The sequence below is a fragment of the Micromys minutus genome, assembly GCF_963924665.1.
Source record: "Micromys minutus genome assembly, chromosome: 6".
NCBI classification, from domain to species: Eukaryota; Metazoa; Chordata; class Mammalia; order Rodentia; family Muridae; genus Micromys; species Micromys minutus.
In genome coordinates this window covers 74548870-74576005 of record NC_137975.1, presented here as the reverse complement: position 1 = coordinate 74576005, position 27136 = coordinate 74548870, and the positions used below count along the sequence as shown (strand labels likewise).

The 27136-nt window shown below is 46.5% G+C and overlaps 1 protein-coding gene across 4 annotated transcripts in view; it reads left to right on the top strand.

The window, feature by feature from the left end:
- Positions 1-27136, top strand: part of CARMIL1 (capping protein regulator and myosin 1 linker 1) — a gene marked incomplete at both ends in the record, with an annotated part of 248123 nt that overhangs the window by 97138 nt on the left and 123849 nt on the right. For all 4 annotated transcript variants that reach the window (XM_080918584.1, XM_080918582.1, XM_080918581.1 and 1 more), the window contains 6 exons: positions 1078-1128; positions 5682-5741; positions 12343-12464; positions 23846-23943; positions 24281-24351; positions 24528-24601. In XM_080918584.1, coding sequence (XP_080774710.1) covers positions 1078-1128; positions 5682-5741; positions 12343-12464; positions 23846-23943; positions 24281-24351; positions 24528-24601 — 476 coding nt within the window. The remainder of the gene's footprint in view (positions 1-1077; positions 1129-5681; positions 5742-12342; positions 12465-23845; positions 23944-24280; positions 24352-24527; positions 24602-27136) is intronic.

The following is a 27136-nucleotide window of genomic DNA, read 5'->3' as shown; positions in this document are numbered from 1 at the left end:
CCAAGGGCTGTGATTGACTCCGCATATAAAATCTTCAGATGCAGACACCTTCCAGTGGCCTTTAGAGCTCACTAGGATCCTATAGAGAAGGCCCACCAATAAAGTCAAGCAGTGAAGATTTTAGGTACAAATAGATCCTGGCGTAGCTCCTTTTCCTCTTCCTTACTACTGGCGACTGACCTAGGCCCTGGTGCATGCGAGCTGAGCCAACCGTTTGAACTATATCACCTCCATGTTCTGATCTGGAGCTTCTAATATTCTATCCAAACCTAGGATTCCTACATTAGGACCTAAGTCTCACTTGCTACACTAGGATTGAGTAACTAGGAGACTCTTCGGAAAATGAAGGAAGGCGATTTTTCTGTTACCGTTTGCAGAGCTCTGGCCTCTGTTTTCTTCCCTTCAAAAGCTCATGAGGCCTGTGGGATCTCTAATGTTCAGAGAACCCAGTTAGATAATGGACGGGCGACCTACCTGCTCAAAGCCAGACATCAGCTACTTTGTATTCAAGAGGAGTCCTCTGGGTGGCAAAAGGGGCTTATACGCCATAGGATCCTATAGAGTACGTATATCGTTATCTGATTATCAGAAAGGAAGTTCAATAATATCCTGTCCCAGGAGGCAAAGCTGGAGAAGGTCTTTTGGAAAGTTGCCTGATTGTTCTGCCTGTGTGTTATGTAAATGTTATCAGGGTGTACCCTGACGCTGGGAAACGGGAGGGCAAACCCTGTCCTTCGGGAAGTGCGCATGAGAAGGCACCGGGCCCTCCTGTTTGCTGTTGATATAGCTGACTTGGGGCCCTAAGATAACACCTTTCAGCGCTTGCCCACTCAGTGATCTAGTCTTGGGACCACCTGCTCGTTCCAGAGTTTATGGGTTGCTGTTTACTATAGGCCTCCACATAGGCACACCCGGACTGGAACTAATTCTATGGGACTGAGAAGCTGTCGTGGGTCGCGTACCCTTCTAGGGCAAGCGCTGAGCCACATCACAACAGAATAACAGGAAGCTTTTAGAGTATTCGTGTCTTTGAAGTGATGCAGTGTGCTGATGCCAACTTCCGCTTTTGTGTTACAGGTGCTCACGTCATGCCGAGCCTTCCTCCTGTCAGCCCGAATCCCCACCAAGGTAAGCAGCGATGAGTTCCCATTCTGAGATGGTGTGACAGGCACATTCTGCATGTCCACGTGCATACTCATACATATCACAGATACTCAAATGAGAGTGTGTCCAACCTTTGCCATTTTCATACGATGTTATCTCCGTCCACGTTGCCTGTATGGCTGTTCTGGATTTCATGCTACCTGACAGTTGGACTAGCCTGCTCTAAGATCCATGCATCCTAGATCCGTTCCACAGAACATAGCTGTCGGCTATGCCTCAGGGTCATCTCAGCACACATTCTGATTTATTCCTTTTCAGAATGTCCCGGGAGCTCGCCATGAGGGATGCTTTTCATTTCCTTTCAACTCTTGGCGTAGAGACATGCCAAGAGACATGGTGAAGCATGTGTTCCATGTCCCCAGGCTCTCTGTCCCAGTCATTTGTCTCCCTCACGTGCACTGTGTCAACTCCCTTCATGTTTGCTTCAGTCCAGCAGAAACGTCTTTTTCCAGTCAGGGTTTGACATGTGGGAAATAATCTTCATGATTCTAACGGGTGCGTTGAAGGGGTGTGAGCTCTGTACCCTCTTCAAACTCTCCTCCTATCTCCCTCCTCTCCTCTCTCTTTCCCCTCGCCTCCCCCCTCCACTCATTCCCCTCCTCCTGTCTTCTCTTTTGCTCTCCTCCTGTCTCCTTGCCTTCCCTCCCTTTCCATTTCTACCCTCCCCTCTTCTTTCCTTCCACTATCCTCTTCTCCCTCTTTCCCTACTCCCCCCTTCCCTGTCTTTTCTTTGTAACCCACCCCTCCCTTTTTTCTATCTTCCCCCCCTTTTCCCTTTCTCTCCCCCTCCCTCTGTCTCCCCCTCCTTCTTATATCTTCTCTCCTTTTTCCCCCTTTCTCCCTCCCCTTTCCCTCCATTTTTCTCTTCTGTTTTTTTCTCCCTTTCCCTCCCCTCCCCTTTCCTCCCCTCCCCTTTCCTCCCCTCTCTTTCCTCCCCTCCCCTCCCCTTTCCTCCCCTCCCCTCCCCTTTCCTCCCCTCCCCTCCCCTCCCCTCCCCTCTCCTCCTTTCCCCTCCCCCCCTTCCCTTCCCTTCCCTTCCCTTTCCTCCCTTCTGGCTCTGTGCTCCCTCTGTACAGCTGGCTGACCTTAAGCTCACAGCAATCCTCTTTTCTCAGGTGTGAGTTCCAGACTAACCTCCAAGTTTTAACTCTTATTTCTTCACTAAGGAAGGATACTTTAGGCTCCAACCCTTTTGACATCTAAATTGACACCATCCCCATGTTATAGACTAATCAATTACTGTGGCAACAAGGTTGAGCTAAACTCTCTAAAAATACCAAAGGCAGAGCTGGTCTAGAGTTGTACTCCAGTAATACAAGACAAAAGGATCTTGGGTTCTAGGCCAGACTGGGCTACCTAGTAAGCCTTAAAACAGGAAATGGGCAGGGGCAGTGGGGAAAGGAGGTATGTGACAAGGTTACTTGCCCTGATGAAAGAAAAGCTCCAAAGCTGAGTATAGTGATTCTTGCATGTGATTCTACTTAAGGTGGCAGAGGCAGGAGGGTTCAAGGATTGAAAGTCATCCTCAGGTATATAATGAATTCCAGGCTAACCTGGGCTACATAGTGGTTTAAGGCCAGCCTGGGCAATATGAGAGATAGTATGTGGAAAAGAAAAAGGGAAGACTCCTGGGTAATATTTGGGTAAGCACGTGCGATGTCTCAAATGTGTGGACATATGCTCACACTTGAGTCACTTGTCTCCGATCAGGAAGAAATAGCTAGGCAGGGTGACACACACCTATACTTCCAGTGTTTGGGGAAGCTGGGGACTGCTGTGAATTTGAGGCATCCTGGGCTGTAAAGTAAGTACCAGACAGTTTATAAAAGAATAGGCGGGGCAATGGGTTTTCTGAGGTGCTTGAGGTTGAATCCAGTACCTCATGCCCATTAGGTAAGCATTCTACTGAGTTATACCCCAGCCCTGCCTTAAGCCCATCTTCCTTTATCGAATGTTGGTCCATCTTGGTTCATTGAACTTGAGGTTGCTCTTCAAGGCCCACCGGCAGTCTCACCAGGATTCCCTGGTTCGACAAGCCCAAAGCTAGCCCTTGTTTAGGCACAAAGTAAGCATCTTAACTGTGGTCCAGTCTCGCAAGACACATCACACAAGCGGCAGGTTCCCACCTGGTAACTGATGTCCGTGCTGTGTTCTTGGCTGTGTCTGCACCCTATGTCTAATGGATTCGATGACAGCTTAGGGTCCATGGTCCACGCTTTATGTAGCAGTTTATTTGTCAGGCACTTCAAATGAGAGGTCGTTTCCATAGCAACAGATACTGAATATACAAAAAGGGAAATATTCGAGGCTGAGGGATGTGAATCACTGAGAAAATAGGCAGCCTGAGGATAACCACAGTTACTCTATGCAGTGCTGGAGCGTAAAGCACAGTCTAGAAATGCCTGTCCTCACCATAAAGCAGGTGCCTTCAAATGCTCTTTTTATTTCATTTATTTTATTGTATGAGACAGGGTCTCCTGCAGCCCAGGCAGGTCTCTGGAGTCCTCCTCCTCCTGCCTCTACCTTGTGATGACAGGTGTGTAACAGGTGTGATGACAGGTGTGTAACAGCATACCGGTTGATGTGACGCTGGGAACCCAACCCAGGGCACTGTGCATACTAGATAAGTGCTCTACCCACTGAGCAGTACTCTCTACCCAAGGCTCTCCATTTCACAAGGCACAAGCTCATCTGTAAGTGAGGCTTGATGACATCAAAGCTTTACCACTGCAGAAAAGAAGTGCAGTGTCAAGGTGCATTTGTATATGTTTATATATCTTAAGTAATACAGGGAGGCAAATATGCCCTTTTTAGGACAAGTTTTCTGCTGTATTTTAAAGAATGTAACCCAGATGTAGATCTTGGTAACATTAGGTAGAAAAGTTGCTATAATTGAATGTCTCAAATTATGGGCCCTCAAGTGTGCATGTAGCTCATAGAAGAAGACATATTTAATTCCCCTCAGAGTTCCCAGTGTGGCACATGGTAGACTGTTCAGAAGTATTGACTAGGTGAATATGAACGGAGGAGTTCATTTATTCATTCTCATATATCACTCTCCCTAATAAAGTCTCGCTATGTAGCCCAAGTGGCCCTGAGCTTATGGTAATCCCCCTGCCTCAGCTTCCTGAGTTCTGGGATTACAGACATCAGCTACCACACCAAGTTCTATGATTCTGCCTCCAGATATCACAGTGCATCCAGGTGTTTAGCTTTGGTATCTTCTGCTTTCGTGCTTTGTCCTGCTTGTGGGCCTTGTCCCAACACGACAGCAGAGAGCAGACTTCAGTCCCTGTGGGTTGACCACACTTGTTCCTTTACTCGTGACAGCTGGCCCCCTGTAGCCACTGTTTCACATCTGAGGATTCCATTTATATAGATCCCGAACATGTGAAGACACAGTGCTTGCCTGCAGACACTCTCTTCATCCGTCCCCAGGCACCAGGGCTCTGCTGGCTGCTCTGCACTGTATCAGGCATTATAGGAGATGTGAAGATGTCTCTAAGTATGTAGGCGGACATATGCACCATGCACAAGGTGCCGTGCTATAAGGGACTTGAACATCTATAGATTGTGGTGTCTCTGGGCATTCCTAGAATCCCTGCAGCGGTTCCAAAGGATGCATATGTGCCTCTGGACTTAATGAGACATAGGGCTCATGCACAGTCCAGTCATCCTCCACCGTCTTCCCGTCTCATATCCTGTGACTATTTGCTGTGATGAGATAACAGTCTGCAAAACTAGGAGAAAGATTAGTGACCAAGGTAGATCAGGAGACGTGCTACAGCCTGGAGAACGTTTAGGACAGAAAGGTGAAGATCACAGGGAGAAGAAATGAAGGGAGGCTCCTTAGTTGGAAAGAGGCAGCTGAATGAATGGTAGGGTGTTTGTCTCCTTTGCACATTCTGGGTTTGGTGCCTTGCATCATAAAATAAAAATAAATAGAACATGAAAGAAATAACGTATAAAAGCATGCAGGCAGGGTAGCTTTGCTTAACTAGGTACAGACCATTAAACCTAGTTTAAAATTCATAAATATGATATTTATCCAAATCCACCTAAAACAGAAATTTTATGGATTTTTGAGGAGGTGACTTTAGTGGAGTGTGGCACAAAGAGGAAGAAGGGCCGGGCCGTGAACACTGAGGCTTTCTGACGCAACGTTGTAGAGAAAAGGGGGGAGGGTGATAGGTGTTTGATGGCTTGGTGTCCCATAGGCCCTTATCCGTGTATACACAGCGGGGTAGAGTGCCTGTCTTGTCATCTGTTTTGAGCCTGGGCAAACTAAAAGTCAGGCTGCCGCTTTCTCTCTTCTGCTTGTGAGGTAGGTAATACCTTCACTGAGAGATGACAAATCCCAGCTCTGTTACTGTGACAGAGGTTACCAAGCTGCTTGTCCTCAGATGCACAAACCTTACTTAGCCTTGGGGCAGTTCTGGTTGTAACGTTTCGAACCTCAAATGATATGTTTCGCAGCCTTCATTACAGTCTCCGCTTCCCTCTCCCCCTCATTACAGCTCGAGTTAACCTTCAGCTATCTAGAGATTCATGGAGTCATCTGCCACAAGCCAGCTCAGGTGAGTATGAGCCCTAGGACCCTGTCACTATGAGGTCACATGTGTGAAGATACGTGTGCGTTTATGTGTGTGTGTCTGTGTATATGTATGTTTTTTTCTTTGAAACACACCTGAAAAAGCAAGAGGAATGTAGCATTTTAGGACGGAGAGATGGCAGAGGCTGTGTGGGTGGTGGAAAGGAGCACATTCTGATAAGAAAAAATGGAAATCAAGATAACAGATCTGCTCCATGCCAGCTACTGCCTTGTCCGTCAGTCCATGCTGTATGGCAGATTAACACCAAAGCTTCATGGCCTTTAAATGTTGTGTAAAGTACCCCCAACCCTAGATAAGGCTGGCCTCCAGTTCTCAACAATCCTCCTGCCTCAGCCTCCTAAGTATGGGGAACACAGGTGTGAGCCACATGGCTGGTTTATGGGAATCTTTCTGGAAGGAAATGGTAAGTGCTTTCTTTTGGGCGCTTTAAAGCTGATAAGAACAGTTTCGTCTGCAGCAGTGAAGTGCAGCATTCGATACTTCTGGCATATGTATGTCCACAAACAAGAAAAAACGTTGCTTGAGCTTGTGCGCTCATGCACACACACACACACACACACACACACACACACACACACACACACAGCAGGGGGTGGGGTGGGGTGGGGCTGACTCTCTCTCCATGCCACTCTTGTGAAACACTGAGCTCTGGGGAATCTGTCCTGGTGCCCATGACTCTTTGTCATGTCATTCATTAACTTTGTGAACAATTTGCTTCCTGGCTCCAGCCAGCATCTCTGGAACAGACACAGGCCAAGCTGTTGGCTTCTAGGTAGAGAGGGGCCGAGTCGTGGAGCTTGGTAACACGGAGCCAGCACGTCCAGGACAATGCAGAAGAGGCGTGGCCTGAGCAGATTTTCCTGTCTCTTTCCTAATCTCCTTTCACTCTGAAATATGACATTATCTGTAGATTTGTTCTGGGAATGATTGTACCTAGTGAAGAGATTCCTTTCTATTCCTAGTTGAGTTTTTATCAGCACCAGTGTTCGATTTTATCCAATGTTTTTCTCTATATTCTGAGATTGAATTAATTTTTAGTTTTTTTCCTTTCCCTTCCAAGAGGAATTATATTTATATATGGACATTGACTCTTTCATTCCTAGGACAATTCCCACGTGTAAGGACACGTTACCTTTCTATATATTGAAGATATAATTGATTTCGATCTTCCATTCCGTTTATCTTGCTAGAGTCACCTAATAGCTTTACTTCCTTTCTCTATTACATCCATCATTTTCTACAAGTACGTATTTTTAGTTTTATTAAGTTACATTTCATTTTTAAGACTATCTTATCTATTAGCATTCCACATACGTCACAATATATATTTATAGCTCCCACTTAGGTTACATATCTATATTCTGTGTGTTAAACTTTGGGAAGGAGTTTTTGCACTGCTGTTTGAGATGCCGGATTGTCATTTCTCTCTTTCTCTCTCCCGCCTGGGCTGGTATGGTTGTGGAGTTGCCGTAGGAACTAAGAAGTAGTCTCTGTTCTGTGTCTCTTTTCATGAGACCAGAACCAGCATTAATTCTTTCTGAGACTTTTGGAAGTTGCCTATGCTCTGAGGTGATGTCACTGTTGCCCCGAATGGCTCATAGTGTCCACTTGTGGTACCTGTAGAAATCATTACTGATACGGATGGGTTACTTTGGTTAGACATTATTTTATTAAACATCTCAGAACACTTGTCCTGTGGTTGAGTTGCTCTTTGTCAAATCAGTTCTTCCTTTGATCTTTTTTTTTTTTTATGTGTATTGTTTTACCACTTACCCACATGTGTTTGTTTAGGTCGTTGGTAATATTCTTAAAAAGAAACAGTCAAAACTGTCATTTACGACAGCTGAGATTACATACAAATTCTTGGAATTTTTCCATAGTTCAGCTGAGAGCAATATTTAGAGCAATATTTTATGCTTCTCCCAAAGCTACAATTTGAAGGAAAAAAAAATCACAGCAACATATGTTTGCCCAAATGGCTAGACACATGTAGGAGTGAGTCACTCACGGGTGTCAGGATGGTGATGTCATCCTGGGCTGCTCTCTATTGAGGAATGCCTGTGTGTGATTCAGAGGGCATCAGTGAATGCTAATGCCAAGTTTTTATTGAAAGCATGAATTGACTGTGGTAGTTAATTATGAAGAAGACATTGGCACAGCAAGAAAAAGTTAGCCCCCTGGCCACAGGAATTCACAATTCCATAGGCTGTGGCCCTGTCACCGCTGTGTGTCGGCTACTTAGAAGAACGGGTAGGCCAATGTCTGCTTTAGTGACAGAGCTTTCCCATCGCAGGGAGCCTCTGACATGCAGCTCTGTGAGCACTGCCCAGTGATGATCGCTTGGGAGAGGAGCTGAGAGGGACAATAGTATGGTCCTATGTCTTACGGCCCAATTTCCAGATCCCTAGTGGTGTTCACACCCTGCTGTGTTTCATACTAGTGGCCTCTAGTGTGTGTGTAAAGTACAAATGTCTTATCACCTGTGGCCCCCAACCCTTGGCAGGTATGCTCATATACACAAACAACATTTATGGCAGTTAGGATTAAATTAATCTGAGTGGTTTGTTTTAAACCTAGTACACAGTTTGGTTGTCTTTGTTCTGAAGGTTGAGACTCAGTGACTCATATGACCCCAAGGGAGGATCATTAACTTGAAGACCTCAAGTCCCTTGAGTCTCTAGTCTGTGAGAGGCTAAGGGGACAATGACATTTGCTGGTTGCAATTGCAACCTGACCATTTAAGGAGCATTTATCTTATTTTTTACATACATTGGTGTTTTGCCTGCACACATGTGTGTTCGAAGATGGTTGTGTTTTGGATGGTTGTGAGCCAACATGTGGGTGCCGGGAATGAACCCAGGTCTTCTGGAAGAGCAGTTGACGTTCTTAACTATTAAACCATCTCTCCAGTCCCTCACCCCCCGTTTGTTTTTTGTTTTGTTTAAGTAAAGATTTGATTTTTATTAGGGAGAGAGAGAGACAGAGAGTATATATGCATATGAATGCTCACATATGCAGATGGCTACTGGAGGCTGGAAGAGGGCAATAGTTCCCCTCAAGCTGGAGGTAATGGTGGTGCTTGAACTGGGTGCCGGAATCTGATCCAGACCCTGTGTAAGAGCAGCAGGGAAGGTACCCTTAACTGATGCACCATCTCTCAGTTCCTTACTATTTAACCTTGATTATGGAGTTTCGCTAGCATCCTGGTGTTACTCAACTTTTGTCGTTGCGATTTTTACCATCTAACTGTGCTTTATCAGTTCAGGAAAAATGCTTGGACCAGAATGTGGTGTCCTGTGTGTAAATGAGTAAGTCGGTTACCAGATTCCTGAAATCTGCCTCAATTATTGCTTTTTTCCTTTTTTTTTTTTTTTTTTTTTAGTGTAAATCTGAGGTGTCGATCTTGTTTTCAAGTCTTGATGTTACCACACCCTCGGTACTTCTGGCCTTACACTTCTGTAGAACTTTTAGATTTTTATCTGCAAGTCAACATCCATTGTTGTCTTCAGACTAAAATGTTTGCTGTGGCACAGACAAACCAACTTCATTTTGTTTCTGTTAGAGGAAACAAAACCACCCTATACGCTATTGATTGTGGTTTAGTGTAAAAAAAAAAAATGTTGACTGTAGCTAAGCCCAATAGATTAAGCTACTGGATGATGAGGCAGGGGGATGGCAAGTTCAAGACCTGCCAGTATTACAGAGTGAGTTTGAGTTCAACCAAAGCAAGTTAGCAAGGTCCTGTATCAAAATGGAAAATAGATAAAAGGAAGAGGTTGTGGCTCAGACCTTAGGATGCTTACACTGGCATCAGTGATCAGGAGTAAAATTGGTGTTTTATAATCTCATTTTAACTAAGCATCTGGAGATCAGTCCTAGGGTCTTGTGAACCTTTCCAGTTACTGTTTTAAAAGGGGACTAGAAGATAGGAGTCCCTGTGAAGTGTTTGAGCAGAAGGAAGCCAACACGGATAGACTGCTCTTTTCTTTTTTTTTTTTTTTTTCTTTTTTGAGATGCGATGGGTGGTTCCTCTGTGGTGGCTTTGTGGCAGACTGTACATTATGCAGAGGTGTTGACAGGGCTTTGTGAGCACCTTCATGTCAGGTTGGGTTTGAAGGCTCATTTCTTCTCCCACCTGTTGCCCTTTCTCTTCCCTGTCATCCTATTTGTAATTAGGGATGATTATGTGTGAAGATCAAGTGGAATTAGAATAGGCTAATTATGAATCCCTTGCACCCAGACTGAACTGAATAGAAGTGAGGAATGTGAAATGTAATCACCAAGGCTTGGGGGCAGCTGTCAAGTGCAGACTCACAATGGGCCTCTGGTGTGATCTGGCTTTAGAAATGAGCTGTGTGTGAAGCAAAGGAGCCCAATGTTAGTCAGCAAGATTCTGACTTAGCATTCTCCCCGACAAAGTGGTGTCTGGTAAGAAACCAGCTACAAAGCTTCCCTGTGAAGTTGAGCTGCTATCTTGTTCCAGGAATAGGATATCTCCTGGACCACTGGATGTGGGACACGTTTGGATTAGCCTAGAGAATCTGCCTCCCACATCTCCTGCTTCCCCTCCTATCCCCTTCCTTCTCTCCCATTCTGTTTCCTCATGGTCTTTAAATGTATATCTCAAGACCACCTTAAACTTACAGTGGTTCTTCAGTTTCAGCCTTCAGGGTGCTGAGATTACCAGCATGCTCTACCACACCTGAGTCTATTAATTTTATATTTTATTTGTGGCTGTGTTTGTGTGTACCCATGTATGAGCACATGTGTAAGTCAGAGGACCTTGGGGCGTTGGTTTCCTTCTTCCATCGTGTGGGTCCTGGGTAACAAACTCAGGCAATCTCATTGGCCCTTTTCCTTCCTTCCTTCCTTCCTTCCTTCCTTCCTTCCTTCCTTCTCTCCCTCCCTCCCCTCCCTCCTTCCCCTCCATTGCACTCCCATCCCTCCCTTTTTTCTCCCTCCCTCCCTTTTTTCTCCCTCCCTCCCTCCCTTCCCCCCTCCATCCATCCATCCTTCCTTCCTTCCTTTTTCCTCTCTTCCCTGAACCTCTCCATTTCTTTCTTGACAGTGTCCCATTTTTTAAGCTCAGGTTGACTTGAATCTTAGTGCATAGCCCAAGCTGACTTCAAACTCAGATGATCCTCTGGCTTCAGTCTCCCACGAGCTAAATTATAGGTTTTTGCCAGCAGGTTAGCTTCTGTTAACAACTCTTTGAACATTGTATTGAGAGTTAAAATTGAAGCTCCTCCTCTTCCCCTTCTGTGAGAAAGCTTTGTAACAATGAAGATCGTGACTGGATCGCACCATTTCAACATATTTTCCATTCCTTTCTGCCTTCACATAAATGCATTGATTTAGATTATTCTTATTTTGAGCTTGGCTAATTTTATGGCGATCCAAAGCATACTGTGAACATTGCTTGGTTGCTCTCCCTGGCTAACTGCACATGGAATTCTGCTTCTTATATACATTTAAATGACAACAGGGAGAAAATGCTTAGGATGTTTTGATGCTGTGGTGGCGCCTGGAGAGTTACAGAGTGAAGTCTTTTAAGAAAGAGACCACTGACTTTGTTGAGAAAGGTCCCCATCAGCAGCAAGTCACCTGCTTCATGGCCCACCCTCTTTTCAGGTGGATTTAAACTCTTGTCCCGGACCAGGTGAGGAGTGCACCTCAGCTTCCTAGTGTGTCCAGCTTGATCTTCACCGTGAAACCTAGAAGAGTTTGTGACCTTCCTGTTTTCAGTGTTTTCCCTGGCAAGCTTCAATCTGTGTAGACAGGCTGACTTTTTAATAATGATATGGATTTCCCTTTGCTTCTTTTAAAAAAGATCATCAACTTTCATTTAAGCACTTTATAAGATTTCTTCTCTTAAAAGCAGACTTTAAAAAGGAAAGTGACAAAGCAATGATCTCAGAGCCAGCACGAGCTTGGGGCGGAGTTTCTCAGGATACATTTAGACTTGAATGTGGATGTCACCAGGGAGGTGTGTTGCCATCAGTTTGGCCTTTGGGGTCCCTGTCTCATTGTCAAGAGCAGAGAATAAATGAATCGATCTTTGCTTGCTTATACTCAGGTCTACTTATCCACTCGTATATTGTTCAGGAATTCCTGCCTTGGGATTGATTCCACCCACAGTAGGCTGACTCTTCACATTAGTTAACAATCAAGACAATCTACCACAGACACCCTCACAGCCCAGTCTGATTCATTCAATTTTTAAATTATGATTCTCTTCCTTAGTGTTTCTCGGCTGTGCCAAAATGGCAGTTAAAAGTAATTACCACAGACATGCAGGCTGGTTCGATTTCCCGGCTACTGAGAATATCGCAGCAATTAACATGGATGTGCAAGTATGTGGCATGCTGACTTAGCCTTTTTTAGGTGCAGTTCCAAGAGTGATAGAGCTGTGTTACATAGTGGTTAGGGTTGTAGTTTGTGAGCACAGACATTGTTGCTGTACCAGTTTACATCCCCACCATTGAAAAGCTACGTACACGAATCGCTTGTTGTTAAAGAAGGAAGAAACTGGGCTCCGTGCTAAGTGTGCTGTTTGTTTTTGCAGATGGTTGTGGAAACTGAGAAGTGTAACATGTCCATGAAGATGGTGTCACCAGAGGACGTGAGTGATGTGCTGGCTCACATAGGCACCTGCTTGCGGAGGATATTTCCAGGCCTTTCCCCACTGTGAGTTCCCCTGGAGCAGCAAAGTCTTTGTTCTTCATCAGATTCACAAATGGGAAAAGACCTTCCTCTTGTCCTTGTCCCTTTATGTCATCTTCTTTTCTCAGACCTCTTAGACTACCACAACCATGACCATCACTGCAGACATAACTACCAGTACCACCCTCACCATTACTGTCACCACCACCATCACCATTACTGTCACCACCATCACCATTACTGTCACCACCACCATCACCATTACTGTCACCACCATCACCATTACTGTCACCACCACCAACACCATTACTGTCACCACCATCACCATTACTATCACCACCATCACCATTACTGTCACCACCACCCTCACCATTACTGTCACCACCATCACCATTACTATCACCACCATCACCATTACTGTCACCACCACCATCACCATTACTGTCACCACCACCAACACCATTACTGTCACCACCATCACCATTACTATCACCACCATCACCATTACTGTCACCACCACCCTCACCATTACTGTCACCACCATCACCATTACTGTCACCACCAGCAGCACCATTACTATCACCACCATCACCATTACTGTCACCACCACCCTCACCATTACTGTCACCACCACCATCACCATTACTGTCACCACCACCATCATCACCATTACTGTCACCACCATCACTAATACTATCACCACCATCACCATTACTGTCACCACCATCACCATTACTGTCACCACCATCACCATTACTATCACCACCATCACCATTACTGTCACCACCATCACCATTACTGTCACCACCATCACCATTACTGTCACCACCAGCAGCACCATTACTGTCACCACCATCACCATTACTGTCACCACCATCACCATTACTATCACCACCATCACCATTACTATCACCACCAGCAGCACCATTACTGTCACCACCATCACCATTACTATCACCACCAGCAGCACCATTACTGTCACCAGCACCAGCACCAGCACCACCAGTCCCACCAGTAGCTCCAGTGCCAGCACCACCACAGCAATCACCAATTTCACAGCACCACTCCCACCATCACAGGCAACTCCTTCTCTGTTGCCTCCACCACCACCTGCTACTGCTACCCCTACCCCACCATTATCACCATCACCTCTTCCTCCTCTTCTTCCTCCTCTTTTGCCACCTCATTTTCCTCTTCCTGCAACCTCTCCCCTCCACCCCCACTCCTTTTTTCTTCTGGGTCAGGGAGAACAGGAAGAGGACTGGAGAGCATCTTATTACATAGCCCAAGGCTGGTCCAGGACTGTCAGCCTCTCTTCTGCATTCACTTCTAGGTGATAGGGTTACGGGCATGAGTCACCTTGCTCTGGGATGGTGGCTTAGCAAACAGACTCTGCGGTTGGTTTTGGGTGGGGGCTGGGGAGGAGTATATCAGCAAGTTAAGTTGCTTTTCTGATGGGAGGATATGTTCCACAGATTGTGGGAAATGCCCATGAGGAGTACTGGAGAGGTTAGAGCCTTATAATATGTATGGAGATTTGTGGTGCATCTTTCCTGCTGGTGAGAGGGAGATTCTGGCAACTCTTGCTCTTTCTGGAACCTGAAGGAAGATAGGCCAGTCTTAGGAATACAAATCTTTTTTATCTTCACATCAAGGAGATAAAGAGGACATTGTTATGGTCTCCTTCAGTTGCTTTATGCTGAAGGGACCTGCTAGGCTCTGGTAGGTTCTTTTCTTCCCACCATAGACAAGCTGAACGGGGAGCCTGGCCTTTTGTCTCCAGGGGTTTCTTTTAGAAGCATACTCAGGATTGGTGGTTACTCAGAGGAGGCTGACCTCATGCTGGGATAGCTGGTGTTAAGGGAAGCTGGTATTATTCCTGCCTGTAGCACTTTAAGTCTTTGAGTGTTTTTAAGAAAAGCATTTATTTGCTGGGGGTCCCAGTGTGCTTGCTTGCAGAGACACAGGCCTGCAGGGTGGGCTGGGATGTGAGGGATGAGTCACACACAGCCCCAGGAGGGTGAGGCAGCACCAGGAACTTTCTCTGGAGCAGTTTCCAGCCACTCCCACCTTCCTGCCGGCCCATACCGCCAGTCCAAGAATGAACTGAGCAGACAGTAAAGGGTGACCAAGGGTTATTAACAGAGAATTAATAATTGGATCTAATTGGAAGCCAGCTGCCAAGCAGGATGGGCCACCTCAGTGCAACTGTGCGAGATTTGAATTCTTGCTTTACAGCAAGAACATTCTGGAGGGTGTTAGGAGTGTTAGAGCTCCCACAAGTTGGGGAAAAATGCGACTAGAGCAGCAGGTCTAGAGGGCCAGAAAGAGTAGGTGCCCAGCAAAAACAAATTCTTGTTTGCAGTGTAAGTCAAATAGTTGAGGGAGTGTCAGGAACAGTCACTTTGCTTGTAGGTAACACAGAGGTCGAGGTAGGAACTGTTTCCTGGCCTGCAGCTGCAGGTTTTAGACTCAGGAGCTGTAGCCCAAGAGGCAGGGAGTCTGTCTCCAGCAGGTCATGAAGGCAGAAGTCTTCTGTTTCTTCTTTAAGCTGTTGAGGAGTTTCATCATTTAGAACCCTTGAACCCTTACAAAAAGCCAGGTGGGCTCTTTGTAGTGCCAAAGTATGCAAATTAGGTATGGAATTGGACCAATCAGGGAAGAGCTGCCAATCCTGAAGGAGACTCAAACTGGCTAAGAGTCGCATTCAAGTGTGGGTCCTTTCTTTGACAGAAGTGGTAACGACAGACAAAGAAAGGGTGCCACAGGAGAGCCATGCCCGGAAGTCTGCAACCGGTGGCTGTGCCAGTGTTACAGTCACTATCGCACCAGGGGCTGCTGCCATGGTCTCTACCTAGAGGCATCCTGCTGTCGTATGGATCCTATAGATCATTACTGGGGCTGTCCGATCAGTGCCGTATGGAGTGTATGGACCCGTTTAGAAATAGTTCTCTGGAGCGGATCCAATCTACAAGGAGCTGTCAGGATACCACCAGAAGTTTTTTTGGTGCTTCTAGGCAAACACCATTTATCTGTTCTCAGCAAAGTGTCTTCTCATAAGAGAGTACAGAAAAGCATCACATGACACAACATCACATGACATCACAGGAGTCTCCAAAGAAACCAGAAATTTCCATCTCACTCAAGTGTGAGGTATTACCAATTTAATTTTGGATTTAGATGTATTTGTTGTTGCTTGTTTTAAAGGTTTATTTATATATTTGATGTATATTCTCTATGTGATGAGTATATTGTAGCTGTCTTCAGACACACCAGAAGAGGGCATCGGGTCCCATTAACTGCTGAGCCATCTCTCCAGCTTTTTTTTTTGTTTGTTTGTATTGTTTTTGTTTTGTTTATTTTTTCTTCCAGAGAACATTTAGTATAAAATAGTGTTTTCATTGTAACTTTGTGTAGCTGGCCATTTGTAGCTGGGCAGCTTTGATGCAGCATTGGCTACTTAGTCCCTGACACTCCTGCCTGTGACCTGCACTCCCCCCCCCACTCTTCCTGGCAGACATCTCCTGGGGTGACCTCAAGCTACACACACTCAATCTGTCCCCAAAGAACTGTTTATCCGACCTGTAAGACCTGCCCGTATTACCCCAAGATTGGCTTTGTTGTTCCTGGTCTCCTGAAAAGGGAGCCAGGGGTTAGTTACCAGGCTCAAGGTAAGTCTTGGCTAGGTCCTTTGTCTTCCTGTTTCCCTTGCCTCAGTTCAGACTCTGGCTTTCTCCACTGAAGCCTCCCTATAACTGGTCTGGTGACCTTGGTTTTCTGTGCAAGCAGCCCTCCATACTGAGAGCATCTTTGTATAATTTAAGCACTCTCTGCGTCTTGCCCAACTGTCTGATAAAACTGCAACTGGGTAGCCTGGCCCAGAAGACAGTTACTTTCCTACCACACGTTCAGCCTATTTCAGGACGTGACAGATGCTTGCACTTGCTATCTTTCTATGCTGGCTCCCTCCCTGACTAGCTCTGTTCCGTCAGCCTGCGAAACTCCCTCTATGGGCTCACTGTCAGGAGTGAGCGAGTGGATACAGTCTCAGAGAAGTTTGACTCTGAAGAACTTCTGCAGATAGGAGGCAGCTCGAGGGCTCTGAGGGGTTCTAGGCAATGTTTGTCAGTATTGAAAATGAGTGACATTAAAGCCCATGGCTTGGGTGAGGGGGACGAGAGCACTGTATTAAACGTGTGTATCCTGAGAAGGTGAGAGGAATAGCTCACAGCCCATGCCTGCCCATGCCTGACTCCTTTACAAGCTGTTTGGTTGTTACCTGGTCTGATCTTCGGTTGCTAGTACCTAATATCTAAGAGGCACTGCCCCCATACCTCCAGAACACTGCAGCTCAGACTGGCCTCAAGCCAGTATTCCACCGATGGAGGTAGATGTTCAAAGTTCAAGGCCAGCCTGATACAGCAGCACAAAACAAAATAGAAATGAAACACCCCAAAGAACAGCCCAGTGATATATCTGTCTGAGAAAAATGAAGCTTTAATTTCCAAATCTGAATTTTTGGCTTTACGTACATATAATTATATTATTTCCTCATTTAAGAAATGTTTAACTGTTTTCTCTATATTGACATACAAAGTAATAGCAGCACAGTAGCTGTGTCCTATGACTTTGGGTTATACTTCGTGGTTCTTTCATGAGTGTGATACTCTTGAGGATTGGCTGTTAAAGTTGGTATATTACATGAATACTCTTTATCACTAAATACAATAATGCTGTGAGTTTTTCTCACACGTTGATGAAAATCTGGGGGAAAATGTGGTTACTTTAAAGAAAAATGGTCTAAGAGGAATTTATAAGGAAAAGAACCTGTTTTACTGCTGGGTGGTGGTGGCACAGTCCTTTAATCCCAGCATTTGGATCTCAGAGGTGGAGGCCAGCCTGGTCTACACAGCAAGTTCCAGGACAAGCCAGAGCTTCATAGAAGAAACCCTTTCTCAAAAAAACCGAACCAAACCAAAACCAACCCCCACCCCTAAAAAGAAATGTGTTTTACCAGTCTGACATTTCCTTTACTTTCCAAAGTAGCAACAGGCAGCATGTGCTTTTGGGATGACATCATGAAAACATGGACTAGGGCTGATGAGAGGGCTCAGCAGGTAAACACACACACACACACACACACACACACCACTTTCATGCCAAATAAATGAATGTTATTAGAGATACTTAACTGGTAACTGGTGAAGACAGTTATTTCTTTGGATTCACACTGGGCTGGAGTTTTAACTCAGTTGTTTTCCATGGATTAAAATAATTCAGATATTTTCATGCCAGCAGCTTCCTTCAAGACATGCATGAAGAACTGGTATGCTCACTGGGTGTTTTGGTTTTGTTTTTCCACACACAGCAATTTTTGAGTCTCATGTAACTTAAATGCATCCAGCCCACCATTGGTTCATTACTGGAGCCAATGAGGAGTCTAGGGTGTGAGCATGTCGCTTAGGACACCTGCTCTCAACAGCAAATGCTATCTATGTCTGGCTGATGCTCCTGTGTGTGTGTGTGTGTGAGAGAGAGAGAGAGAGAGAGAGAGATCTGGGATGCACATGGCTGCTCTGTGCTGCCATTTAGCTGAAGGCGGAAAACATGTCGACGGATCTTCCTCTCACACATAATGCCAGGGCTAGAGCAGACAGAAGCAACAGTTCCTGCCTTCTGTGAGCTCAGCTCTTTATCTCTTATGGAAATGCGTGCACGTATTTTGTGAGACTCCTTTGGCTTCTGACACCTCATCGAAAGAGGAAGGTGAGAACTGTTGAAAAGCCTGAGTTGCTTTAAAGAGCCCAGATGGATGCTTCTGCTGAGTGACTCATGGGGACTCCTGTGCCAGCTGCCTCCATTTTCCTGCTCACCTCCCCTTTCCCCTGGGTAGGAACGGTCTGTGCTGCTTTTGAAGTAGAAGCCTTTGCTTTCTAAGTATGCTTATTTTATTTTATTTTTTCCTCTGTGTTCTTAGAATGCTTTTCGCATAATTAGTTTTCTATTATTGTAACAAAGGACCTTAGGTCAGGCACTTTACAAAGAAAAGAGGTTGTTTAGCTCACTTTTTGGTGGGTAAAATTTCAAGATTGTCTCTCTGACCTCTGGTGAGGATGTAGCTTCTTTTGGAGTGTGCTACATGGAGGGGGGGGGGGCAAAAAGAAAATAAACAAACAAGCAATACCAGACATAGAGGCAGCCTCATGAAGAAGGGACCAAGCAGATTGGGTGGCTTTATGCACATGCAAAAATCACCAACAGCAAAGCCTCAGAAACACAGCACCGAAGTGTTTCAGCCCTGGGGGCTCTTCCAAATGTGTGTTGATTTCACCAGGACACACTCAAATTATATCACAGTTCTGAGTCACTAGTGGTGCCCCCTTTACAGCTGATACCCTCTTTACCTGTGCTCCACCCCCCACCCCACCCCTGACTTTGTGGCGCTGCCCACATTTAGAGCATCTGTTCCCATGATGCACTGGTCATTTAGTCATTCCCTTCTGATGACATAACCTTTGGTCTTTTTACTGTCTCTTCCTTGGAAGCGCATTGGTTTGTGCTTTTTCTTTTCTTCTTTTCTGCCTTTCAGTCTCTGGTAGTGACAAGCTTCAAGTAACTAAAGGTGGCCTGCAATTCACCTTAGAGAATAGCTTTGAACTTCTGATCATCCTGCCTCTGCCTCCCAAACCCTGGGATTACAGGTATGAGCTTCTGCTCCTGGCCTTGGATTTGCCTTTTTCAATGGTCTTCTGTGTGCACAGGTTTTCAGTCTCTCTCTCCCCTCTAGTCTCTCTGCACCTTAACCACCAGTGCCCTCCCATCCCATCGGGAAGCTTTGCTTGTGACCATGTTGCTTCTTTGACATGCACTCTTGGAGGGCTGGACTGTTTTATTAAACCTTCTCCAAAAGGTTCCAGGAGAAAATTCTTAGCTGTTCAGCTTGCTGTCTTGAAAACAAACAAACAAACAAACAAACAAACAAACATGGTCTTCATTTACTGAAAGATGTCCTGTGATGTCCTCCTCCTACCCTCCCCTGTGTCCTCCTCCTGCCCTCCCCAGTGTCCTCCCCCTGTCCTCCCCTCTGTACTCCTCCTGCCCTCCCCTCTGTCCTCCTCCTACCCTCCCCAGTGTCCTCCTCCTGCCCTCCCCTGTGTCCTCCTCCTGCCCTCCCCAGTGTCCTCCCCCTGCCCTCCTCTGTGTCTTCCTCCTGTCCTCCCCAGTGTCCTCCCCCTGTCCTCCCCAGTGTCCTCCTCCTGCCCTCCCCTCTGTCCTCCTCCTGCCCTCCCCTCTGTCCTCCTCCTGCCCTCCCCTCTGTCCTCCTCCTGCCCTCCCCTCTGTCCTCCTCCTGCCCTCTCCAGTGTCCTCCTCCTGCCCTCCCCTCTGTCCTCCTCCTGCCCTCCCCTCTGTCCTCCCCCGCCCTCCCCTCTGTCCTCCTCCTGCCCTCCCCTCTGTCCTCCTCCTGCCCTCCCCTGTGTCCTCCCCTGCCCTCCCCTCTGTCCTCCTCCTGCCCTCCCCTGTGTCCTCCCCCTGCCCTCCCCTCTGTCCTCTTCCTGTCCTTCCCAGTGTCCTCCCCCTGTCCTCCCCTCTGTCCTCCCCCTTTCCTCCCCTCTGTCCTCCTCCTGTCCTCCCCAGTGTCCTCCCCCTGTCCTCCCCTCTGTCCTCCTCCTGCCCTCCCCTCTGTCCTCCTCCTGCCCTCCCCTCTGTCCTCCTCCTGTCCTCCCCAGTGTCCTCCCCCTGTCCTCCCCTCTGTCCTCCCCCTGTCCTCCCCTCTGTCCTCCCCCTGTCCTCCCCTCTGTCCTCCTCCTGTCCTCCCCAGTGTCCTCCCCCTGTCCTCCCCCTGTCCTCCCCTCTGTCCTCCCCTCTGTCCTCCCCCTGTACTCCCCTCTGTCCTCCCCCTGTCCTTTCCAGTGTCCTCCCCCTGTCCTCCCCAGTGTCCTCCCCCTGTCCTCCCCTCTGTCCTCCGCCCTCCCCTCTGTCCTCCTCCTGTCCTCCCCTCTGTCCTCCCCCTGCCCTCCCGTGTGTCCTCCTCCTGCCCTCCCCTCTGTCCTTCTTCTGCCCTCCCCTATGTCCTCCTCCTGCCCTCCCCTGTGTCCTCCCCCTACCCTCCCCTTTGTCCTCCTCCTGCCCTCCCCTCTGTCTTTTCCCTGTCCTCCCCAGTGTCCTCCCCCTACCCTCCCCTCTGTCCTCCCCTGTGTCCTCCCCCTTCCCTCCCCTGTGTCCTCCCCCGTCCTCCCCTATGTCCTCCCCCTGTCCTCCCCAGTGTCCTCCTCCTGCCCTCCCCTCTGTCCTCCCCCTGTCCTCCCCAGTGTCCTCCCCCTGCCCTCCCCTCTGTCCTCCCCTGTGTCCTCCCCCGTCCTCCCCTATGTCCTCCCCCTGCCCTCCCCAGTGTCCTCCTCCTGCCCTCTCCTATGAAGGTGAGTTCAGAATTCTGCTGCCCCCTCTGCATGGTGTCCTGAGGCGCCTCACTGCCTGACAATACAATTCAGAGTTCTTAGCTTCTTTAGTCTGACTGGCTGAACTCCTCATGGCCCACCCACTGCTTAGTGCTGAGTTCCCTGGGCCTCTGCTCTGTGCCTCTGCTGACTGTTCTGCACTGTAGAGACCCTGCTGGGCCTCACCTTTCCTATGGAACAGGCATGCATCCCTTTATCTGCAACACTTTTGTCCTAGCTGCAGGCTCACTGCTGTTCCTGTCCTCACGCAAATAGTCTTTGTGTCCTCCTTCAAGCCTTTGTAAACACGTCCAGGTTGAGAATTCTACATTTAATAGGCTCTAAGATCTGAAACTTTTTCAGCCCTGTTGGAACTCTGCTCAGAACATTCCAGATGTTTCTCAGCTGTGGTGTGCACTGAGGAAGCCCCATTGGAGAAGGGATGTAGCACCGGTTCTCTGCTTGCCCAACACTTTGAAGTAACATTTTCCTACAGTATTAATGTCTTCCCACATTCCTGCCCTCCTCCTGTCTTGGAGACAGGGCTTTACTATGGCACCTTGTAGCACTGCCCGGCCTGGTACCTGCTGTCTGGGCCAGCTCCGTTTCTACTTTCATTACCCTCCTTCCTCAGTCTCTCAAGTGCTGGATACAGGTGCGCACCAGCATCGTCTGCTCTTCTTGATAGATTTCTAGCTTGGAGAATGTACGAGTTGTCTGATAAGATACCGAGGGACTCAGAGCAGTTTACAGAAGGAAGAGTTCATTCTCTCTTGTGGTTGGGGGGGTTCCTAATGGCAGGGGCAGGGCAGATAGTAGAAGCAACAGGAAGCTGAGAGGTCAGATCCCTAACATTCGGAGAGAGAACAGGAGGTGGATGGAGCAGGGTTGTACAGACTCAAAGCCCAGCCCTGGGAATGGCCCTCCCCACACGGTGCTGCTGGCTGGGAACTGGGTGCTGAAATATGTTAACCCCGGGGGGCATTTTGCAGTTCAGTCATAACTGACTGGCCATTATTGTACATTCCTTCAGTCCCAGCACTCAGAAAGTATGCTGGCTAGTTTTGTGTCAGTTTGACACAAGCTGCAGCCATCAGAAAGGTGTGAACCCCAATTGAGAAAATGTCTCTATAAGATGTGGTTGTAGGCAAACCTGAATTTTCTTAACTAGTGATTGATGGGGAAAGGCCCAGCCCATTGTAAGTGGTACCATCCCTGGGTTGGTGGTCCTGAGTTCTATAAGGCAGCAGGTTGAGCAGTGGGAACAAGCCAGTAAGCAATGTCCCTTCATGGCCTCTGCGTCAGCCTCCAGTTGTCCTGTTTGAGTTTCTGTCATGGCTTCTTTTGAAGATGAGCAGTGCTGTGGAAATGTAAGCCAGGCAAACCCTATCACTTGCTTTGTGCGTCACAATAGTAGACAGGAGGTAGAGGTAGGTAGATCTGAGTCCAAGACTGGTCTGGTCAATGTCCTAAGTTTCAGGACAGCCAGGGTCACACAATGAAATTCTGGCTCAAAATAAAACAACCTCACAACAGAACAACCTTACAACAGTAAACAAAATTCTATCTATCTATCTATCTATCTATCTATCTGTCTGTCTGTCTGTCTGTCTATCTATCTATCTATCTATCTATCTATCTATCATCTGTCTATCTATCATCTATCCATTCATCCGTCTATCATCTATCTATCATCTATCAGTCTGTCTATCATTTGTTTATCTATTATCTATCTATTTATCATCTATCTATCTATCTATCTATCATCTATCTAGCTATCACATTATATATATATCATATATCATTTATATGTGTTTGTGTGTGTGTGTCCGTGTCTGTGTGTCCATGTGGACTTTGTTTACAGCATACTTGGACGTAGGCACTAGCACAATAGCCAATCTTTGAATGAATTCAGAACTTACTAATTAAATAATCAGAATGTGACCGTGCTAACAAGATCAGCTAACATTTTAGAGAACCTCCCACGTGGTTGTTGCTGTTCTAAGTAATGTGTTCATTTCTGTTCTCACAGCATCCCCAGAGACCGGTCTCCTTATTTTACCACTTCTGTGTTATGAATAAGACAGTTTGGGGAGGCAGGTTTCATTTTTGTTGTGGTTAATTGTGTGTTTGTGTGTGTGTGCACACATCTGCACAGCTGCAGAGACCTGATGAAGGTGGTGAACGTTATGGAGTTGGAGGTACAGGTGCTGTGGACTGTCCAGCATGGGTGCCGGCCGTCTGCAAGAGTAGTGCGAGCTGTTAGCTGCTGAACAGTCAACAGCTCTGAGCTCCATTTAATGCACTGTGTGAAGAGGCAGGGGGTTTATTATGTCTCAAGGAGGAAGACTGGGACCTGGGATCACGCGAAGTCCAGTAGCACAGAGCCAAAGGATCTGCTACCACAAGAGAAGATCCATACCCCAATGAACACTGGCACAGGGCACTGTGGGTGGAGTTGGAAAATTTATACTTTAATTCATAGAAGCTGGACACATGTCTTTGGTAGAAGTAGAATGTACTAATTCATTAAATACAGCAGTGTTTATTTTTGGAGACAGTGTCTCGTGCTGTGTTCAGATTCTCTGTGCAGACACAGATCACTTTGATAGGTTTCACACTCCTTTTCCAGGTTTGGTATTACAGGTGTGTTCAGCTACTTCTGGTTTATGTGTCCCTGGGGACAGAACCCAGAGATTGGCATGAAGCCCCACCCATTGGCCCTAAAGCAATATTTTTAAAGTCTCCTAACAAAATCTTTTTTCATCAAAGAACAACATGGAAAATATTTTTTAACTTGTTTTAAAATTATTAATGAATTAAATAAAAGTCAAAGTATAGTTGTGGCCATAATTGAAGTGACACCCATCTTTGCTTAAAACAAACAAAAGAGGCATAGTGGAAAATAAAATCTATATACTGTTCTAAAGACGTGAGCTTTGAAACGTGTTGTTGGCGTTACCCTTTCAGGAGACTCCTGAAGAAAGTCTCCATGGAGCCATCTGAGCGCCTGGCCAGTCTCCAGGCCCTGTGGGACAGCCAGACCTTGGCCGAGCCAGGTCCCTGTGGTGAGCATACATTTTTAACTCAACTTTAAGGGACTGGATGCCCATCCCCCTGCCAGGAAGCCGAGTCTATTCCTGGTGTGCTACTGTAGAGGTACAATCAGTTCAAGGTGTAATTAGCATGCACAGACTTCAGATTGGTGGACGGGAGTCCTATATTTAAGCCCTGCTGCAGTCTGCTGCGGACACACCACGGCGCTGGGCAGACTCGTTCCTGCTTCTCTAGATGGGAAAGATAACCTGAGTGGGAACAGCTGCCAGGTTGAAGCTGTAAAATTGTGATGTGACAATTGTTTCGCTGCAAACCTGTGGATATCAACATTTCTGCTTCATGCTTCAGGTGGGTTTTCTCAGATGTACGCCTGTGTGTGCGACTGGCTGGGATTTTCATACAGGGAAGAAGTGCAGTGGGTAAGTAAATCTGCACACCAGTGTGCTAGCATCCCCCCCCCCCCCGCCGTTGTTTATTTTATCCATTTCAAGTATTATCTTTCTTGTTGAGATTACTCAAAAACCTATCCAGTCCTCTGGTTGTCTGGCTTCTCTGTACGTGGATTAATTTTCTGACTGGGTTTTGCTCTAAATAGGATGTGGATACAATTTATCTGACACAAGACACCAGGGAATTAAATTTACAAGACTTCAGTCATCTTGAGCACAGGTAAGCCCCATCTTTCTCCTTTTCCTTTGTCCCTTGCCTTTTCTCAGGGCTGTCACTTTTTGATGCCACTTGGAGACAAAGGTAACCTTCGGGGGAATCCTACAAGGGAATGAGCAAATTCTAAGCTTTCCCAGTGCCACAGATAACTTGTTGATAACTCTGTTGATAGCACAGATAACTCTGCGCACCTAAGGCTAAAGTCCATGCTTGGAAAACTGTTGTACCAAGTTACTCCTTTATGATAATATTTCTCAGGTGTAAGTTTATGCTTCATTTCTAACAAATGACTTTTTGTTACAACTTTCTTAGGCCTGGGGAGTTCCTCCTTTATATGTGTACATACTGGTAAAAATCAGTTTGTCAGTATCTGTCCTGTGATAACAAAAACATTATGTTTGAAAGGTGCTTTTTTTTCTTCTTCAGTTTTGCACCCCTGACTTCAATGGGAAAACTAGCATTCTGTGTAGCTAGCTGAGTGGATAGGGTGCTTGTACTGCAAGAAGAAAGATCTGAGTTCAAATACTCAGAACCCACATCAGGAAAGCCAAATGCTGAGATAGGAGAAAGGCAGAGAGTCCTTGGAGGTTTATGGGTCAGCTGGCCTAGAGTTCTCAGTAGTAAACAAGAGACCCATGTCCTCCTTTTATTTCTGTTGCTGTAACAAAGTATCCAGACCAAAACGTAGTTTAGGGGAGAAAAATATTGTTGTAGTTCACAGTTCAGTCAGTCTTCAGCTGGAACTAAAACCAGCTAGTCACATCCCAACCACAGGGAAGACCAGAATGAAACCTGTCCACTCCTGTTTGAAGCTCAGCAGCTTCCTTGGCTATTACACAGTCCAGGGCCCCAAGTGTGAGTGGGCAGTGCCTATGCTCAGAGTGGGTCTTTACAGCTCATTAGCCAAATGAAGAGAATCCCACCCACTGACGTGGGTGGTTCTCATAGAGGCTCTCTTCTGAGGTGATTGTAGATTGTGGCAAATTGGCAATTAAAACAAGCCACCATACCTTGGCTTAAAGAAGGTAAGAGTCAAAGGCCAACACCAGAGGCTGTCCTCAGACTTTTTACACATACTTGGATATGGCATGTGAGTGCTGGGAAGTGACTCTCACCTGTTAAATTTAGAGCAATTGTTAGCTCCTCCTTAGTCTGAGTAGCAATGTCTTTTTTTTTTTTTTTTTTTTTCTTGACATGCAATGAAAGAGAACTATTTCTGCTGACAAGTTCCATTAATTGATACTTTGTACAAAACCAATTATCTCTTTGGGAGACTGGAGAAGCATTTGGTATATACTCTTTCTATTTATAACACAGAATATTGAAAGAGATGCACGCAGGTGTCTAGATAACCTAGGACGAGCAGCTTATATTTCTTCAATGAGAGCACTGGAAAATAAAACTGACATTTAAGACCAGTCAGTGTGACAGTCGGGGGTCGCTGCCACAGAGACTTGCATGTGCAAATGACAATGGGGGCAAACAGGAGAAGTTTTTAGCATTGAGCAATGGTGTGAACTTGTGACTAGGTCCCCAGCAATGGATGGACTGTACTTAGGAGGCATATGGCCTGCAGAAGGAAGGACACTTCAGTGCACAACACTTGAGTGTTTAGGTTCATTTCTGCGCTGCATCCTTAATCACCATGGTCCATTAGAAGCTCCTGCAGTGTGGTGCTGAGAGCATCCACTGAATTAATTGCTTAAGAGTTCTCCAGAGGAAACTAAGGAATGTGATGCAGATGTCTACAATATATAACAAAGTAGCTGGTACCAAGGACTGTTGTCAGAGCCACCAGAGCCTCCCTGCAGGCAGGTGGAGAGTTTTCAGTTTATCTGAAAATAAGATCTCTACTCTTTTTTGGTTTTGTTTTGTTTTTTTCCTCAGAGGATTAAGAGGGCTCTTTTTGGCCAGATGCCATGGCACACTATTTTCATATTAAAGCTTGGGAAGCAGAGGCAGATCCCTATGAGTTCAAGGCCAGCCTGGTCTACATAGAGACTCCCAGGATAGCCAGTGCTACTTTAGTGAGCCACCGTGTCAAAGAAATCAGATAAAATAAAAGGTCTCTTTTCATTACGGACCATCTCATCCATGCTGGGTAATAACTACTTTAGACTCTGTGAGCCAGACAGTTGCCTTTGCAATTATGGAAGGAAGGTCCTGACAGGGATGGTTTTACTTAAGGATCTCTTGCCTCCATCAGCATTGTGAAAGCAATACTGACTAGAAACCATCTGCAAGTTCTCATCTTTGAGCCTTTTTCCCCCCTTTCTCCTTTTGTTTCTGGGCCAGGATCAGGTGGTTTAGTTCATTCTTTTCCATTCATGGTCACATCCATTCATGTTCTCTGTTTCTCGCTCTTGCCCCACGAACCTCCTTTGCCCCTCCTCTGTCCCCCTTTCCTTGCCTATGGCACTTGTATTGGGGACCTGGTGTCCTGCTGTGGCTGATGAGCAGAGGTGTGGGCTCCACGGTCCTGCTGGACTTCTCCGTCAGTGCTAGAGAGGATGGGTTTATTAGGAAAAGGCCTGTTCA